At 44.2% G+C, this 20,475-nt stretch overlaps 1 protein-coding gene across 2 annotated transcripts; it reads left to right on the top strand.

Moving 5' to 3' along the window:
• The first annotated feature begins 746 nt into the window (after nt 1-746).
• On the top strand, nt 747-19,871 carry hdac6 (histone deacetylase 6). Of its 2 annotated transcripts, none has more exons than XM_085780758.1 (29): nt 747-841; nt 1,295-1,377; nt 2,244-2,372; nt 3,580-3,665; nt 3,763-3,847; nt 3,931-3,971; nt 4,110-4,206; nt 5,428-5,525; nt 5,611-5,715; nt 6,474-6,542; nt 6,658-6,784; nt 6,957-7,022; nt 7,093-7,152; nt 7,249-7,338; nt 7,670-7,776; nt 9,815-9,882; nt 10,043-10,190; nt 10,260-10,388; nt 11,209-11,377; nt 12,407-12,609; nt 12,700-12,892; nt 12,975-13,124; nt 14,606-14,783; nt 14,926-15,059; nt 15,159-15,383; nt 15,501-15,647; nt 15,737-15,883; nt 17,385-17,513; nt 18,490-19,871. In XM_085780758.1, the coding sequence occupies exons 2-29, from the start codon at nt 1,306-1,308 to the stop codon at nt 18,556-18,558; spliced, it is 3,321 nt and encodes a 1,106-aa protein (XP_085636884.1). In that variant the 5' UTR covers nt 747-841; nt 1,295-1,305; the 3' UTR covers nt 18,559-19,871. The 2 variants fall into 2 exon arrangements, with proteins under 2 accessions (XP_085636884.1, XP_085636885.1); XM_085780759.1 differs by having other exon boundaries at nt 816-841; nt 1,286-1,377.
• Nucleotides 19,872-20,475: the final 604 nt, after the last annotated feature.

The raw sequence follows: 20,475 nt of genomic DNA, 5'->3' as shown, positions 1-20,475 counted from the left end.
GTGTGTTTTATTTATCATTCACAATGTAATTTTTAGTTATCTAGATACTGACATGGATGGCAACCTGTTTAATTTTGTATTGTAGTGTATTTTCTACCTCCTAATATGTTAAGTAATTTACCCTGAGGGTTAATTGTGAGGGCGGACGTTATCACACATGCTGGACACCTACTACTGAGCCTTGAGTGCATGACAGTTGCAGATAAACAAACAGTTCAAGGTACATAAATACCATTGTCTGAAAAGGAGGTCCAAAGTAACTGATGACGTCAGCTACTGTACCACTCAGTGTGGCAGCTGACTCTTATTGATTAAATAATCATTCCTTCTGTTTAGAGAGGTGGAGTTTTAGAGAACATACTATATAAGGTCAGGACTTTTGGCCAAGACCCAGAGGTCTCATAATTCTCAAAGATTCGGCTTTTTGACACTACATCTTTTTTGTAATAAACTCTTTTTTTACCATCTACAAGGAAGACGTGTCAGAGTGGTCATCTTTTCATCAGCATCGACATCAAAAATATACCACAGTATATACCGTAGTCCCTTTTATAAATGAAATTACTGAATACAGATGTTATTCTTAGAAATATAGATAAGATACACATAAACAATATAAAATACATATTTTAAACCATCCTGATCAGAAGATAACCACACAAAAATGTGAATGAAAACATAAAAATCAGTTATTTTTTAAGGAAAAACCAGAGAACATTTTCATTTCGACGGTGACGTTAGCAGGTCGCGCCGACGCCCTTCTCGGTGACGCTGTATGTGTGCGACAGTTGTGTGTGTGCAGTTGGCGCTCAGCAGCAGAAACAAACAGAGGCAGGCAGCGGTGAGTTCCTCCGGTTTATCTGAGTCCGGGTCCGGGTCCGGCTCCAGGGCAGGGACCACCGGCTGAGAGCAGTCTCGGTCCGGGGTCAGGTCTCAGCTCAGAGGAGAAAAGCACAGCGGCCGGTTAGCACAGAGGCTAACAGCTAGATAAACTGACAGACTGTCGGTTTGAACCGAGCTGAATAATTGATGTGATTTCTTTCTTCTCCTATATATTCCGTGTTGTTCTATCAACAGGAAAACATGTTGTATAATAACTGTATAATAACGATATGACAGTTGATCCATAATTAGGTCAGATTTTCTATCAGCTGTGGAAAACAATAACAGTTAGGCTGTCATCGCTCATCAACAATGACGTCATGGTGACTGACAGGCCTGAGTATCTCCATCAGTCAGTGTGTGTGTGTGTTTTTGTTGTATTTCAGCAATGTGTGTTTTGTAGTTGTTTCAGGTGGATCAAAGATGCAGTCTGGATCAGATCCTCCAGGATCTGGACTGAAGTTAGTCAGAAGATCTCCTCGTCTGTCTCCTCAGGTTGTCCACATAACACACACACACACGCACTCACACAAGCCATCTTTTTTGGAATAATTGTTCCAGAACAAACCACCAAAGACTATTATACAAAGATTCCTCTCTCAGGTTCAGCCACAGAAAAAAAACAACAACAAACAAAGTGAAACCAAAAGTCTTGTTCAGTCCAGAGCAGAGCAGAGGAAGCCTTTTCATTTATTAGTTTATTTCATAGGGACAGTGCACCACTAATCAACAGAGTTAAAAGAAAAACTGTAAGTGGGCCAGAGTTAGCCAACAAGGCTAGTTTTCGTCCTTTGTCCCTGGATGAGAGGCCAAACATCTTCAAGAATCAAAAGAAGTTCAGTTGTCCTCAACATGGCAACAACATGTAATAAGACAAAGGCCATTCATATAAAGTGGAAATATTAAATGTACCCCGCTCTGGTACATGTAATAAGTTGTTTTGGGTGAATACTGTGAGATTCGTTGATGAGAAATAATATTAAATAACATCACACTGGTGCTTTTATTTGTATTTGTAATACTCTGAAAACCCAGAACAGAGCTCTTATAAGCCACAAACAAACGTGAAATGAGTGAGTGTTTAGGACAAAGTCTTCAGGCAGGGAGGTCAATGAGAAACAGTGACAGCTCTGATAATGATTATTCCTGCAGCTGGAGTTTGACCTCAGGTCCAACTGTCTGTCTCTCTTTATGTTCTAGTTAACAGATGAGCGCTGTGCGTCTTTGTCAGTTTGATGTTTGGAGTGAGTGAAGTCGGACTTCTTCTTTAAAGTCTGTTTGAAGTCTCTGCAGCCGTCATGTCTTTGTAAAGAGTCTTCAGTCGTATTTGACTCAAATGTTTGTGTGTGTGTGTGTTTCAGGGCAGCAATAGTGACGGAAAGGAGGAGAAGAAACGAGGAAACTGTCTGCAGGAGGTGAAGAGGAGAGGAAAAATGGAGAAGAGCAGAGAGGAGACAGAGGAGGAGCTGAACAGCAGACTGCAAACACTGGTAAACGACTGTCCTGTCTGTCCTTCTGTCTGTCTCTGACAGGAGTTGTTCTGTTTCATAACAAGTAGTAGACACTTTACTATTAACAATCTGCCTGTGTCAGTTGTAGTGTTGGTGTTTGTCTGACTGAAAGTCACTTTCCTTAGATTCACTTTTTTTTTTTTTTTTTACAATTTTCAGCTCTATATTTGAACCAGATGAAGGATCTTAGTCAGTGGATGTCTGTAGCTTAGGTTATAGGTGGAAAAAAGCTGAAGGAATGTCCACCAGCTCAGCGTCCAGTCGTCTGAGACATCCTAAGATCACTGAAACGGGAACAGTTTCATTCAGTGTTTTCCTAGTTCTGACCATCTGGTCTGTCTGTTGGGGAGAGGAGGAGATGTCTGTGGATAATTCAGCTTCACATAAAAACCACTGACACTGAAGGAATCCACACAAAGAGAAGCTGATGACACAAACACATTAAACTTGACTGCTTGTCCTTGTGATCGGACAGATTAGAGACAGTTTTGGGTGCCCAACTGTGGTGTTTGTGATTGTTAGAGATTTGTTTTGATGACATATTCTTAAAGGGATATTTCAACGTTTTGGCTAATTCTCCTATTGCCATAATCCCTATAGTTTTAGCAGTAGGTTCTTTACCTTTAATTGTCGGTGCAAGCTAGTTTTAGATTTTAATTAGTTAGATTAGTTTTAGAGACATGAGCTGCTTAGATAACACAATGGAGGCTCGTGATATTTCCAGGTTTCCCTCATCAAACTCATCAAATACACAATCCAACAACTCCAAAACGCTCTGGTGGACAAATTGTGACCTGCACATTCACCACGCTATGAGATAATAACGTATAATTATGTAAAATTACGACACATGAAGCAAATACTCAGAACTACTTTTGAAGTCACTCTGCTGTGCAGCCGTGTCTCGGATGTAGTTCTGACTGTGCATTTGCCTTGAAAACAACTCTGTATCGTTATGTTACATTATTACCTCATAGTGTGGTGAATGTGCAGGTCACAACTTGTCCACCAGAGCGTTTTGGAGTTGCTGGATTGTGTATTTGATGAGTTTGATGAGGGAAAGCCGGAAAACAGCTTGCACCGACAATTAAAGGTAATGAACCTACTCCTAAGTATAGGGATTATGGCAATAGGCCAATTTGCCAGTTTTCACCTTTAACCTGTGTGTGTGTGTGTATGTGTGAAGGACCTGTCCAGCAGGTCAGCAGCCAGTGGTACAGGACTGGTTTACTCAGAAGCCTTCATTCATCCTAAGAACCTGTGGGAGCCCAGGTAAGCTCAGGTGTTCCTGTCAGTGACTCAGTGGTTGAAGTAACAGACTGTGTGATGCTTTAACAGCTTCATAATGACATTGTGTTGTTGTTGTCAGTCATGTGGAGTGTCCAGACAGAGTGACGTCCATCATGGAGGAGCTGGAGAAGCAAGAGCTGTTGTCTCACTGCACCAGGGTGGAGGTTAGACGATCCATCCATCTCTCTGTCTCTCTTCCTGCCTGTCCGTCTCTCTGCCTGACTAACATCATGTCTCTGTGTCTCAGCCCAGAGAAGCTACAGAAGAAGAGCTGCTGCTTGTTCACAAGTGAGTCACACAAACATTTTGTATCGTTGAAGTGTTAAAGGACAGATCTATTTATTCTACTGTCCTCTATTGTCCTCTGAGTGACTACTGACTCTCTAATGTCAGATGTCCTCCAACTGTCCTCTGATTTGTTTGTAGGAAACATTATGTGGATATGATGAGGTCAACTAAGACAATGTCAGAGAGTGAATTACGCACTCTGTCTGAGAAATACGACTCCATTTACCTTCATCCTGTAAGAACACACACACACACACACACACACACACACACACACACACACACACATACTGATTAAAGGGATAGTTCAGCTTTTTTGAAGTGGGGTTGTATGAGCTACAAATGCCCATTAAGTACACTAGATGCAGTAGAAAGGTCTCTGCACTTCAAAAAAGCTGAACTATCCCTTTAAAGGGGTTACCTTTATTTGTCGGTGTAAGCTATTTTTAGAACGAGAACAGCGGAGCAGAGTCGTGAGCTGCTCAGAGCTACGCTACAGAGGCTCATGGGATTTCTTGGTTTCCCTCATCAAACTCATCAAATACACAATCCAACAACTCCACAACGCTCTGGTGGACAAGTTGTGACCTGCACATTCACCACACTATGAGATAATAACACAACGTTACCAGACAGAGTTGTTTTCGAGGTAAATTCATGCAAAACTGCTGATGCGCGTTGCCTTCAGGGACAGTTTTTCAGCAAGCAGTCTCTGTATTTCCCTCTAAAACAACTCTGTCTGGTAACGTTCTGTTATTATCTCATAGCGTGGTGAATGTGCAGGTCAAAATTTGTCCACTAGAGCATTGTGGAGTTGTTGGATTGTGTATTTGATGAGTTTGATGAGGGAAACCAAGAAATCCCATTAGCCTCCGTAGCGTAGCTCTGAGCAGCTCGCCGCTCTGCTCCGCCGTTCTAAAAATAGCTTACACCAACAATTAAAGGTAACGAACCTACTGCTATGACTATAGGGATTATAGAGAATATGAAGCTGATGTCACGCCGCTTTGCGTTGGGGAACGACGGCGCCATCTTTGGAGGAACGCAAACGTAAACAGAGAGTGGGGACTGGATTCAAGACCCAGATTTACTCCCTCCATTGACTTATCCAGACATCATGAACTATCTCGTTTTTGGTATTAGTGCATATACTGCTGTGGCATTTTTTTACGCAGCAGTACTGTCCCACCATGATTACTTTTAAGCGACTTTGGGGAACTTTTTTTAGGGAGACGAGCAAGTGTTTACATCCGCGATCCTCCAAAGATGGCGTCCAACGTCCCACGGCGTGACGTAACTTCACATTCTCTATAGGAATGGGCCAATTTGCCAAAATGTTTAACTATCCCTTTAAGAAAAGAAAAATTCACAGTATTACTTTGACCACACATGCTTTAACTGCTGTTTGTGTTTTCATTTTTTGTGTGTGTGTGTGTGTGTGTGTGTGTGTGTGTAGGAGTCGTTCCAGGTGTCTTTGTTGGCCGTGGGTTCAGTCCTCCAGCTGGTCGATCAGGTGATGACCTCAGAACTCAGAAATGGATTTGCAGTCATCAGGTAACATCAGCAGCTACTCATGCTGCGTTCAGGTGCTGCTCACTTTGACCGGCCAACATCACAGTAACACACCTGTGCTCCTCAGACCTCCAGGTCATCACGCTCAGGCCGACCAGGCCAACGGTTACTGTTTCTTCAACAACGTGGCTGTCGCAGCTCGATACGCTCGGACCAGACACTCAGTCAGCAGGTGTGTGTGTGTTAGACATTCAAGGGGTGTAAATGTGTGAGCAACATGACTTAAAGGGATAGTTCACCCAAAATTCTAATTTCACTCATTATCTTCATGTCGACTAAGTGCTGGGAGAATTTTCAGAGTCCTCCGTTCCTTCTCTGAGTTACGGGGGGGTCCGTGCAGCAGTTTTTGTCCATATAATGTTTGTGAATGGATACCAACTTTCTTCGTCCAAAAAGTCACACCAAAAAACATCCAAATACCTCCATACTGCTCGTCTGTAATGCCCCTCTTGTATTGAAGCCCCGACATGTGAAATTGTTCCCAAAAAAATTAAATAAGTCTTTATTTTAAGCTTGTTTGTAGCGGAAGCTCCCAGTGTCTCAGTTCACTGCTCTTCCTCGGGGGTTTCAATACACGAGGGACATTACAGACGAGCAGTATGGAGGTATTTGGATGTTTTTTGGTGTGTCTTTTTGGACAAATAAAAGTGGTATCCATTCACAACCATTATATGGACAAATACTGCTGCGCGGACCCCCCCGTGACTCAGAGAAGGCACGCAGGACTCTGAAAATTCTCACAGCTCTTAGTCGACATGAGGGTGAGTAGATAATGAGTGAAATTTGAATTTTGGGTGAACTATCCCTTTAACTGCACATAAATAATATAATTAATTATATTTTGAAAGTCAGAGGTGTTTTTGTTCACATGTTCACATAGTGTGTGTGTGTGTGTGTGTGTGTGTGTGTGTGTGTGTGTGTGGCACTCAGGGTGTTGATAGTGGACTGGGACGTTCATCATGGTCAGGGGATCCAGTACCTGTTCCAGGAGGACCCCAGGTAAACTGCTCCTCCTCATCTTCTGTCTGTCACAGACTTTACAAACCTTTCTGTCTTTATAACACACACTGACTCCCTGTCCCCCCTCCTCCCGGTCCTCCCGGTCCTCCCGCAGTGTTCTGTACTTCAGCGTCCACAGGTATGAGAAGGGCTCTTTCTGGCCACACCTCCCAGAGTCTGACAGTCAGTTTGTCGGCAGCGGACGAGCTGAAGGAAGAAACATCAACCTGCCCTGGAACCAGGTGAGTCCTGCCAACCACAACGCATCATGCAATTAACAGGAAAACAGCTGCTCATGTCAACATCAGAGACAGAAACCATAAAAATAAAAAATGTTCGTGAATAGTGTAAGAAGAAAAAGGGACACACATCATTTAGTCGAAACCTTAAACCTGTGTGTGTGTTGTTCTTCAGACGGGAATGACAGACGCTGATTACATCACTGCTTTTCAAAAACTCCTGCTGCCTGTAGCCTGCGAGGTAACACACACACACTCACACACACACACAGAGGGAACACTACCTGCATTAATCAGTGTTGTGTTTCCAGTTCCAGCCTCAGCTGGTTCTAGTCTCCGCTGGATTCGATGCTGCAGTTGGAGATGAGAAGGTACAGCACAGACCTCAGATCAGTGATGATTGTTGTTACATTACCACAGGGTTTAATTTGTAAATATCTCTCCTGTGTGTGTGCGCTTGTGTTCAGGGGGAGATGTGTGTGAGTCCCCAGTGTTTCCATACTCTGACTCACATGTTGATGAGTTTGGCTGAAGGTCGACTTGTTCTGGCTCTCGAGGTAAAGTGCTTTCTTTTTATTATCCCTGTGTGTGTCTGTCTATCCTTCTGGTGGTCACTGTAATACACTGATGTCAGATACTCTGTATTTCAGTATATTGACAGCAGTCAGTCACTACTGTATGTCAAAATAAAAGCACTGAACAATGGTTTGTTTGTTTTACCTTTTCTAAAAGGTCCAGTTAGACACGCTTGGATAATAATAATATATGATAAAACTATGTTCAATAATAAGAACAACCCTTCTCTTATAATAGAATAAGTATAATAACCACAAATTAATACATCTCTATTCTATAGTATCTATACTGTGTGTTTGTGTGTCTGTGCAGGGAGGTTATAACCTGCAGTCAACAGCAGAGGGAGCTGCAGCCTGTGTCAGAGCTCTGCTGGGAGGAGCCTGTCCTCCTCTGACTCCGCCCTCAGCCCCTTCTGACAGGTAGGGTTTGTGTTTTTTGTGCTTTTCACATGTTCCTGTGGCATTTTTCTGATGTTAGAGCACATATCAGCAGAAAAGTAAGTGCAAAATTGCATTTCTGAGTTTTTCTGCCTTCAAATTGCTGTGAACCAGCGGCAGATGCAAACTGGCAGTTTCAGGCAGACTGGGGTTGATGGCGTCACAACCCCAGGGCGGGGCATAGTGCTGACAAGCTCCCGTCCCGCTCTGCATCTGCCTCAAAAGTGAAAGGCCAGAAAGCTCGGTGTAAGGCGGCCTGCAACAGTCTGTACGGGTCCGCCACAGTTTCTCACCGAGAACAAACAAACAAACGTTTTTTTGTTTTTTTAAAGTGATACGCCAACATTTTTTTTCCCGTGTCTTGCCTCACTCCCGAGTCCATGACCAGCAGATAGACACCATCCTCTCGACTGTGCGTGCAGTAACAAGGGAGATAGAGCCGTATCGCCCGTAATTAGCTTAGCTCAAACACTGGAAGTGTATAGGTAGTGTTAGCCTGCTTCCTACCCGAGCCGAAATCAGCAGTCAGAAGCTGATTTCATTTTAGCTCTAAACTCTGTAAATATATCACTTTATCAACATTTCAAACTATTTTAGGTGAGAAAGTAGCCGTTTAGATCAGCAGTGTGTCGTTAATTTGTCTAAATATCAGCTGTTTACTATTTTGTTTGGACGAATTCGGCGCTACTCAAGCTAGCCGTTGTGACCAATGCACTTCCGGTTACTTTCACCAAATAAAACACCCGTTGCTCTTTACATACAGAAAACCATGACGATAGAATTTGTGCTTTTACTTTGAAATAGGAAGCTAACCTACCCTCGATGTAGCTAGCTTGAACCAAAATAAACTGTCTTTGCTTGAATCCTCCGTTTTGACCGATCTCGTCCCGTTACCGGCATTTGACAAGATGCTCAAGATGCCTTACTTAGTTTTGTCAGCTCTGAGACGAAGATCGGCCCGCCGGTTTCCGTTAAAAGTTGATAAAGAGTTTCTCTGATGACTTTAGGTGGAGGCAGGCTAACACTACCTTACACTTCCAGCGTTTGAGCTAAGCTAATTACAGGTATCTCCCTTGTTACTGCACGCACAGTCGAAAGGATGGTGTCTATCTGCTGGTCATGGACTCGGGAGTGAGGCAAGACACGTAAAAAAAAAAAAAGTTGGCGTATCCCTTTAACAGCGTTTCACCATCTTTCATCTGTCAGTCAGCCCCTCGTTCAGCTGGACTCGGTCTCTCGCGCGCGAGCATACACAGACACACAGACGCACAGACGCACAGACACACACACACACACACACACACACACACAGGTACGCATGGGTGGCTGGGTGGGTGCAGAGCAGTGCAGTCTCCGACCACCACTCATAGGTGCATTGCTAATGAGCTACTGGTGCTCTGCAGAAGGAGAGCCCTGGGAAATGGCACAGGATTTGTGATTTTAGCTAAAAACCTCTTAATCACAATTTAAAAACCACAGAGAATGCTTTAAAATAACAAAAAAAGATGGTTGGAGGGGGACTTTAACAATAAGAAACTGAGCAACAGGCCACAGTATATTACACAGACGTCATGTTTATCGCTTCCTGGAGAAACTTGTGTATGTATGTATTTTCAGTGCACTCCACAGTGGGAGGGGATCTAGTGACTTATTTATGTAATTTGATAGATTTTTTATTTAGCACACATTTAAGTTCAATGGTGCAAGGGGTGAACAAAGCCTGAATGGGCTTGTACAAGAGTTCCACCCCGGACAATGTTGTTGCGACAAGGAATAGTGGGACAGCATTTCAATTTTCCTTTCACAAAGAAAGGACCAGTGTTTTTGATGCTAAAAGAGATAAGATAAGAAGCACTGAAGTTCCTCCTCTCATCACTGATAGAACTGGTTCAGCTCTGCTCAGATACTTCTACTCACTTCACTCACTTTGAACTTTCCTGAGAACAAACTGCCTGAAAAGTCCACATCGAGATTTCGTTTTCCCAGCATGCATTCCTTCAACTCTCTCTCTTTCTCACAGTGCTCTGCAGTCCATCTCCCAGACCATTTCTGCTCTGTATCCGCACTGGGCCTTTCTACAAGTACTGGGTGAGACACACACACACACACATACACCACATCATATTGGGAAGTATTGAACAAGCAACCTCTTTTGAAAATTCAGTAGAGACAGTTCACCTCTGTGCTCTGCTTCTTTTTGTACATTTTACATAAACAAAGGAATTCTCTCTTCCTGTTTCCTGTGCAGAGGGCAGCTCATCAGCGAATGGTAGAGTCATCAGAGCAACAACCAATGAGAAAAGTGCGAAGCCAAGTAGCTCTGCCCCCTCTCTTGCCACAACAACAGGTCTGGTTTATGATGAGAGGATGATGGAGCACATGAACATGTGGGACAGGTAAGGTCCGCTGCTGCTGTGATGTCATGGAGGATGTGATGATGTAATAATATGAATGGTATCAAACAGGCATCATCCTGAGCAGCCTCAGAGGATCTCCAAGATCTTCTCCAAACACCAGCAACTCGGACTGGTCGACCGCTGCAAGCGGATACCAGCTCGCTTGGCAACAGACGAGGAGCTGACCATGTGTCACAGGTACGGTCACTTTCAGGGTACAGGACAGAGACTGAGAACATGCAGGTTAGATCAATACAAATAGGTTTAAAAGGATATTTCAACATTTTGGCAAATTGCAAATTTGCCATAATCCCTATAGTCATAGCAGTAGGGTCATTACCTGTAATTGTCGTTGCAAGCTGTTTTTAGATCGGCGGGGCAGAGATGTGAGCTGCTCAGCTAACGCAACGGAGGCTCATGGGATTTCAACATTTCCCTCATCAAATTCATCAAATACACAATCCAACAACTCCAAAACACTCTGGTGGACAAGTTGTGACCTGCACATTCACCACGCTATGAGATAATAACAAATGATGTAACATTACAACACCAGAAGCAAACACTCGGAACTACTTGCGCTTTTTAAGTCACTCCGCTGAGCAGCTGTGTATGGAATGTATCGTACGTATTTACCTCAAAAAGAACCTCTGGCTCATTATCATTTCATAGCGTGATGAATGTGCAGGTCACAACTTGTCCACCAAAACGTTTTGGAGTTGTTGGATTGTGTATTTGATGAGTTTTATGGGGGAAAGCCGGAAATACTGCGCAACGTGCAGAGCTCACATCTCTGCCCCGCCGATCTAAAAACAGCTTGCACCAACAATTAAAGGTAATGAACCTACTGCTATGACTATAGGGATTATGGCAATAAGAGAATTCGCCAAAATGTTGAATTATCCCTTTAAAAGTCCTCCATGTTGAGGAAAATCATCACTGTGTGACACCAGGGGGCAGTAAAATAGCTGCACAGTCACATCATGACCTGTTTCTTTGTGTGTGTGTGTGCATGCAGTGTGCAGCACGTTGAGCAGATGAGAGCCACAGCAGTGATGAAGCCCAGAGATCTGCACAAACTGGCCACAGAGTTCAACTCCATCTACATCAACAACCAGAGCTTCCAGTCTGCCCAGCTGGCTGCAGGGAGCTGCTTCAACATAGTGGAGAGCATCCTGACAGGACAGGTAAACCAGACCCTGGTGGTCTAAAGAGCTTCAAACTAGACAGGCAGACAGGCACTGTAGTTGCGTTTCCATCCACCTTTTTGTATTCAAATTATCAAAAATTGCGAATAAATACTTGGATGGAAACGCCGGAAATTCGAAAAAAGGCTGTAAATGCGCATAAAAGTTTTTACGCTTTGGGGGGGGGGTGGATTTGTCAGCGTATCGATAAAATGAAAATGCAACTTTTTGTTATGGAAACAGATTATGCGAATTGAGCCAGAGTTTGTGGGTGAAGTGCTGCTGGACTTCACCCAGCGACGTTCAAACAAATGGAGAACGACGAGGTGTCCCAGCTCTCGTCTCTGCACCGCAACACAAACGTGCTTAGTAACCCGTAATCTTTTGTTTATGACAGTTAAGACTACACAAACACACACGTGGTAACATCGTATATGTTACAGTATGTAACGCTATCCATCGCTCCATTTATTGATTTTTTTGCCGGCTTCGTTGTCAACAAATGCACGCGGGCGAGAGGAGCATAACCAAAACAGCGGAAAAGCGAGCGGACTTGCACAGTTCCCGACTATCTTTCTGTGTAAATATCTCATGTTACAACATGAAAACCTGCGGCTTATATTCAAGTGCGGTTTATAAATGTATTTTCTTTTAAAATTTAGCTGGTGCGGCTTATACAGGTGCGCTCTATAGTCCGGAAAGTAGTAAATTGTCCATGATGTTGAGTGTCAGCTGAGTGTCAGCTGTCAGCTGAGTGTCAACTGTTGTCATGGATACATTCACGCTCTCTTATGACGTAATCTCACGGCGCACTCCTCCTCTCCGAATAATCGCAAAACAATAATGAACGGAAACGGGCATAAATTTGCATTTGCTTTTTGCGCATTTTCACAAAATCCGCTCTTAAATTTGATACATTTGGATGGAAACCCAGTTTGTGAGGACAAGAATGAAATGGGAGGGTGGTCCTGGGGTTCTGGGGTCCTGGACCAGGACTAGGATGTGACCTGACAGTGGTCCTGTCTACAGGTGAACAACGGCGTGGCCATCGTCCGACCTCCAGGTCATCACGCAGAGAGAGACTCGCCCTGCGGCTTCTGCTTCTTCAACACCGCCGCGCTCGCCGCTCGCTACGCCCAGAAAATCTCCCATACACCACTGAGAGTCCTCATCCTGGACTGGGACGTTCACCACGGCAACGGGACACAGCACATGTTTGAAGATGATGACAGGTGAGGGGGAGGGGGAGGAGTACGTGATGTGATGTGATGTGATGCAACGTGGACTGATGTGAAGTGGTGATGGATTCTTGCTGTCTCCAGCGTTCTGTACATCTCCCTCCATCGCTATGACAACGGGGTGTTCTTCCCATCTTCAGAGGATGCTGCCCCCAGTCGTGTGGGCGTGGCCAAAGGGGCAGGGTTTAATGTTAACGTGGCATGGAGCGGGGGACGGATGGGTGACTCTGACTATCTCGCCGCTTTTCATCAAGTCGTCATGCCGATAGCTACCGAGGTAACACACGTATATACTACAACTAACCACACACACAGCAATCAGGCCTGTGTCCACTGATTGGTCGATCTGCTCTCTGCAGTTTAACCCTGGTCTGGTTCTGGTGTCGGCTGGGTTTGACGCAGCACGGGGGGATCCGCTGGGTGGTTACCATGTGACCCCAGAGGGATACGCCCACCTCACACACCTGCTGATGTCACTGGCTGGGGGGCGGCTCCTAGTCATTTTGGAGGTGAGTCGTGACGTTCTGTGATTTTACAAGGTGAAGTGAATTATTGTGAAACAGAATGTCGTGTAGTTAAGTGAACACAGATGACAACAACAACGTTAAAGGGATACTTCACCCAAAATCGACAATTCACCAATTTTCTACTCATCATGCCAACGAAGGGTTGGGAGAACTTTTTGAGTCATCATAACTCTTTTAGAGTTCCAGGGGGGGTCCGGCTGGTAACGGATTTTCATATAATGGCGGCAGATAGAGTTCACTTTTGAATCGTCCAACACACACTATGAAACATCCAGATACCTCCATACTGCTCGTCTGTACTGACCCAAGTGCAGTGTTGGGCAAGCTACTTGGAAAATGTAGTGAGCTAAGCTACAAGTTACTCTACATGAAATGAAGCTTCAGTACACTGAAGCTACCCACCAGAGAAATGTAGCAAGCTACGCTACAATAAAATGACAAAAGTAGCTTACAGTAGCTACATCAAAGCTTTTTTTTATTTTTATTTTTTTTTTTACATCAAACCAACTTCATTCCAAGTCATTGCTCTCTAGTGATCAATAAAACTTTAGGACAAACAGATATTGGCAAAAATGTTCATTTGAATAGTTTATAGCTATTAAAAAAAAACTGCAAAAATAATATTTGAGTAACAGCTTCTCCTCTCTCTTCATTTGTCCTACCTCTTCCTGCCTAAATGCCCTTCCACACACACACACACACACACACACACACACACACACACACACACACACACACACACACACGTTTGATGTTTTCTTGTGTTCGGGAAAATACCTTAATGTGAATGTGTGTCCTCAAACCCCTATTTGACGTGTTGGACGTTGAGCGCAGCTTCATGTTTGGGTTGCAAAGGAAGCGTGCGAACGTGTAACATTAGGTAATTGTTCTCTGAGGACTCAAATAGAAACATAAAGTTGTCCAGCTACAGCCCTGATTCACTCTCTCCCTCCTCCTCTGTCACCTGCTGCGCCGCTGCAGCAGACGGACATCAGCAGAAGGATACGTACATGACGTCACATGGAAGCGGTGCGTTTAAGGTCTAGAAATACCTGGGGAAATGTAGCTTCTGTGGACGCTATCGCGCTACTGATCAATAAAATAGTTTACTACTGAAAAGCTATTTGATGTAGAAAACAGCGACGTCGCTACTGCCCAACACTGCCCAAGTGTCCTGAAGCCGCCACAAAGTTGTTCGGAAAAAATTAATGTGATCTCTGTTTTTAGCCTTGTTGTAGCAGTAGCTCCCAGTGGCTCTGTTTTTTATTTATTTATTTATTTTTTGGGGGGGCTTTTATTGCCTTTAATTGATAGCACAGTGGAGAGAGAGAGACGGGAAATGGGGAGGCAGAGATGCAGGAAAGGGCTGAATTATGGATTTTGGGTGAAGTATCCCTTTCATTGCCGTAGAAGTGTCACTCACCGCCGCTCAGCTGTAAACTGTCCTGTCTGTCTCTCTGCAGGGAGGCTACAACCTGTCGTCCATCTCTGAATCCATGGCGATGTGCACCAGCATGTTGCTAGGAGACCCGCCTCCATCCCTGGTGACTCCCTTCCCCCCTCCGCATCACAACGCCGTAGCAACAATCAACGAGGTCATCCGACACCATGTCCCCTACTGGAAGTCACTGAGGATACAAAGTAAGTATACAAATACATTTTTTTAAAATTCCAATATGATTTTATTTTCATTCTATTTAATTTAGTATTTTGCTGATTTAAAAAAAAAGATTATCCTTCATTTGCTCCTGTTTTTTTTTATCTTTTAAAACTTATCTTACAGTACCAGAGTCTGTGCGGATGTCGTTGCCGTCCCCAAAGCATCGTGGGAAACGTAGTTCTAAAGGGAAAGGCAGAAAGTCAGAGCCCAGCTCAGACAAACCACCACTGCCCCCCACAGGACCGGAGGATATGACGGTAACACACTGCTAAAGGTCAAAGGTCAAAGAATCAAGTCAGACAAAATGAAACCAGATCATGTGACTTTGTCTCTTCCTGATGTTCCTGTCCAATCAGGTGGAGAGCAGTCTGGACCAGCTCACTCACGGACTAGCCAGGATGGACATCAGTCAAACCTCAGCCAATCACACCCCTGTTACATCCACTCCGGTGGGCGGGGCAAGGCGGAAAGTACGCCCCAGCCCTGAGAGGGTCACCTGTGAAGACGAGGTGAAGGCGGAGCCGAATGCAGCCGCACCAGAGCAGAGCCAATCAGCAGAGAGCACACCAAGCAACACTCAGGTTATCTCGCTGCTGTCCCCACCTTTGAAGTGAAGAGTTACCATGGTTACATGGGTTATCTAAACCTGATGGTACAGGTACCTCACATATTAACTGTATCTCTATATCTGTTTGCAGACGGTGGCCATGGCAGCTTCAGAGTCAGCTGCTGTAGGAGACGAGGCTGCCGGTGGCGCCGGGGCGGAGCCAGAGGCAGAGGGAGCGTGTGGTTGGTCGAAGCCTGACATGAACTTGGAGCTGCTGTGTGGAGGACAGACAGACGCAGTCAGGAAACACTTCATATGGTTGGTTGTTAAATTCTAAGAAGACAGTTTAGATTTCTCACCTGCCTCTGTCTTCCTCTCTGTCCTCAGTCCACTCTGTACGTGGTGGACCCTCTGTCCTGGTGTCCTCACCTGGATGCTGTTAAGCCACTCCCCGTGTCAGGTATAGATGTCTCTCTGCCGTGTCAAGACTGTGGCTCTGATGCTGAGAACTGGACCTGTCTCACCTGCTACCAGGTACCTGACTCAACTGCTCATCACACACACTTTATTATTATTTATTAAAGGAGTCATCACCCGGAAATCGCATTTTTCTTTGTTAAAACATGTATACTGGTGTTGGACCTCAGTGGAAACTTGCCTGAAAACCTGGGGTTTGAAAGTGGCTGAGTTTTTTGGTTTGGGCTCTTTGTTTAAGCCAGAGTAGCTCATGAGGCTGCACGCCGCAAAATGACCAGATTTTGACTCTGCTCCTACGGTGACGTCACCGTGGAGACTGCTTTCATAAACACACCTCTCTTCCACCACCCCGACTTCCGCCGTGCTGCCATTACTTATTGTTTTATTTCCCACTGTAGCGCTGTTATTTCGTCACTTTATTAAGTTTTAATAATTTTTCATGCGAGAAAGTAAGGGTTTAGATCCCCAATGTGCGGTTAGTTTATCCAAATGACGGCTTAGAAGTTTGCTCCGCGTTGGGAGAAGTGAAGCTCCAGCCAGCTGCAGCAGCACCAGAGGAGCGGAGGAGTGACTCCTCAACCCGCCTGCAGCTCGTTTAGCCGGCCGAACGACGTCGTCATGCCGCCGGAGGAAACGATCGTTAATTTATTAAGTTTTAATATTTTTTCATGCGAGAAAGTAAGGGTTTAGACCCCCAATGTGCGGTTAGTTTATCCAAATGACGGCTTAGAAGTTTGCTCCGCGTTGGGAGAAGTGCAGCTCCAGCGAGGCAGAGGAGCGGAGAGTGACTCGTCAGCAACCCGCCTGCAGCTGCTCGTTAACCGGTCAAACTACGTTGCCATGCCGCCGGAGGAAACGATCGTTAATTAACTTACCCGCAGGTTTGTAGAGGTTTACCGCCGACTGGTTCAATTCTTTTTACAGTAGGAGATAAATGTTGGTCTCATTGATGAAATCTAACAATTGTGGCAGTGGTATTAGTTTGTTTGAATGAAAAGTGAAGCTTCACACAGAGCAGCAGCAGCTTTGCCCCGGGGCTCTGTAGCCTACGTACAGAAATCACCACATTTGCATCAATAAATACATGTTTTACAATGAACCGATACAATTTTCTTTTATTTTATGAAGTTATATAATAACATGGTTATGGTACGCGACAGAGAGCAGCATAGTATGCGGTTTCCAATACAGCCTGCATGTAGCCCACTGGGCCAGCTACCATTCCGGCTCTGTCCTTCCTGCGTCCAATCAATGCGCACCTCATTACATATTAATGCAATGAACATCCAGACCAGTCAAAACCTTGCGCTTACTATCACGAGAGAAAGTTGCCTTATGAAAAAGTGTCAGAATCTATGTTTGAATTTTTTTTTTTTTTTAAGCAATTCAAGGGGGATTGGATACGTAAAAAAACAGGTGATGACTCCTTTAATCAAATGAAACCACTCTGGACTCCTTCAGCCCCAGGGGCCCCAGACCTACAGGGGCCCCCGGACCAATAGTCCATTGTGATCCAGTATCATGTAACGTGTGTGTGTGTGTGTGTGTGTGTTTACAGGTGTTCTGTGGGCGTTATGTTAATGAACACATGGTGACTCATGGTGCTGTGTCTGAACACCCAGTGGTTCTGAGCTTCTCTGATCTCTCAGTGTGGTGTTACCTGTGTGAGGCCTACATACACAACCAGGTAACAGTCACTGTATGTGTGTGTGTGTGTTTTGAAGATATTGCTAATTTATGTAGGCTCATTTTAAGAAAAAACATTAGATTACATTAACAGTGACAATAAAGATTCTATTAACACATCTCCTACATGTGTTTTGCTGAACAAGAGCAATGAGAGGGAAATCTGATCTGATTCAGTTGGATGTGGTTGCTCTGTCAGCCATTTTTTAAATATTGAACGAAGTCTTAAAGTCTTTCAACATTTTGGCAAATTCTCCTATTGCCATAATCGCTATAGTTTTAGCAGTAGGTTCATTACCGTACATTTAATTGTCGGAGCAAGCTGTTTTTAGATCAGCGGGACAGAGACGTGAGCTGCTCAGCTGACGCAACGGAGGCGCACGGTATTTCCATGTTTCCCTCATCAAACTAAATACACAATCCAACAACTCTGTGATCTGCACATTCACCACGCTATGAAATAATAACGTATAATTATGTAACATTACAACACATGAAGCAAATACTACTTTTGCTTTTGAAGTCACTGTCGCTGCCGAGCAGCCGTGTCTGGAATGTAGTTCTGGCTACGCATTTGCCTCTAAAAGAACTCTGTCTCGTCATGTTACATTATTATCTCATAGCGTGGTGAATGTGTAGGTCTCAACTTGTCCACCAGAGCGTTTTGAAGTTGTTGGATTGTGTATTTGATGAGTTTGATGAGGGAAAGGCGGAAATACGGCACGCCGGTCAGAGCTCATGTCTCTGCCCCGCCGATCTAAAAACAGCTTACACCGACAACTAAGGGTAATGAACCTACTGCTAAGACTATAAGGATTATGGCAATAGGAGAATTTGCCAAAAATTTTGAAATATCCCTTTAATTACTGCTTTGAGCACTGGATGCATTTAGGCCTTTACTTGATGTCTGTGACATGGACAGAGTCTGTCTTTGTGGACCAGCTGTTAACATGTGACTTGATGTCCTCTCTGTCCAGATCCTGTTTGAAGCTAAAAACGCCGCTCACTGTGCCAAGTTTGGAGAGGAGATCCCTCCATGGTGCTGAGCTGGAGGAGGGGAACAAAAAGGCAGCAGCATTTGTTTTTTCTCTCTTTTTCTGTCTCTTTTCCTTCAGCAATATGTGATTTGGACAGTTGCCACGGAAACCAGCAACTGCGGTGCTTTGCGGGCAGTGTAGCTGAATCTGGCTACAGTGCCCCACAACTGCCAAAAACAAACTCACAAAAACAGAAGAAGAAAATAAGTGACAAAGTTTTTTTTACATTTTTAACCACAAATCGGTGCTGATCTTCATCATCTTCACCATCATCATTAGCAGCAGGTTGTCGGTTCAAATCCCTGAAGATGTGACCAATCACCAGCAGACTGTGGACATTTTATTCGGAAAGTTTTTAAGGCATCAAAGACGCATTGAACATTGAGTTTCTCTCCAGATGATGTCAATTTAATGTCACAGAGGCCACGCCCACTAACAGTGGCACAGGAACACGTTTTTAAATTAGATTTCTGTGAAGGAAACTGTAGAGAACTTCCTTTTCATCATAATTTATTGCTGTCTGTATATCTGCAGTGTCCCTTTAACCAGTCACATGAAGACAAGATATATTACAGTCTAAATTAATAAATAATATTTAAGTTTAGATCCAAGAGAAAAAGCTGCTTATCTCATTTCTGTCTGAGGCCTCTCAACCCTTCCCTCTCTCTCGCCTGACTCTCCTGTCTCCCGCCACTCGTCCATGAAATTAAAGACCAAAATCTCTCAACAAAAATTTGAGATGACAGAAATTGTTGTTGTCTCAAGATGCCAGCCCTGAACATCTGCAAGTGTTTGGATCGTCAGTGCTTCCTGAAACTCTCAAAATAGATGTTTGGGACAAATCCACATTTCATAAAAACTCACACTCAATAACATTAAGCTACTTTTTTTTATTTTTTTTATCTGCCTTTTATTTTGGAAGTTGACAGAGTTAGATTTGTTCATTTCCCTGAATAAAAGTCCAAAATCATGACATGAGGATGTTACTAGTAAGTGAAATAAGAAGCAGTAGCACAGAGAAGCTTCTGATTGGTTCAAACAGAAACAGTTGAAAAGATGAATCAGGAGTTGAGGATCATGAGGGCGCTGCAGGATGTTGGTGTGATGATGTTCACACGTGAGTTTAATTCAGAGGTTTTTGACAGAAGTGAGTCCGAAGATGTTTCTGCAGTGAATTAGAATGTGTGTGTTGATGTGCGTTCGATCAAAAGACTGTCAGGTTGAATGCAATGTCGGGTGGTGAGAAGAAGTCGTCTGTGCTGTGCAATACTCTTGTTCTTGTTTCTGCCTGTTTTATTATAATTAAACCTGTTTGTACGGACTGGTGTTACCCGCCTCCTCTTCTTCCTGTTCAGTCTCAGCAGCTGAAATTCATGATCTTGTTTTACTGTGATAAATCCTGAACGTTTAAACTCCACAGTCCTCATGTTGAAAACTTTAAAAAATGTTATTACACCAGGTCAAAGCTCCATTCTCTCAGGAAACCAGTTATCTGCAGCAAGTAGTTCTTGGCTCCGCCGGCAGGGGGCGCCGTGACGGAGCTGCGTCATCTGAAACGTCAAGACGTATTTTATTGGAAATGAACTGGCGCTGATGAAGCGCCCGAGTCAGAGCTGAGTGTTTGTCCTCTAAGCGCCCGCGAGGGAAACCGAGGCCACATCCGGGGCTGTGGACCCTCCCTCCATCCTCTCCATCCTCTCCTCCGCCTGCATCCTCCCATCCTGCACAGCGACAGACAGACAGGTGGACCGCGTTTGTTTCTTCTCTTGTGACTCAAATTATGTTTTTTTTGTTTTGTTTTTTACTGGATTCTGTCTGATGGTTTGTGTGCGCGCATGTGTGTGTGTGTGTGTGTGTGTGTGTGTGTGTGGTGATGATGTAACCATCGGTGCCGTGTTTATGTTTTGATTTCTGTTGTATGGGATG

Source organism: Trachurus japonicus, chromosome 7 (genome assembly GCF_045865225.1).
Source record: "Trachurus japonicus isolate A0001 chromosome 7, Traja_1.0".
Lineage (NCBI taxonomy): Eukaryota > Metazoa > Chordata > Actinopteri > Carangiformes > Carangidae > Trachurus > Trachurus japonicus.
This window is presented reverse-complemented; position numbering and strand designations above follow the sequence as displayed.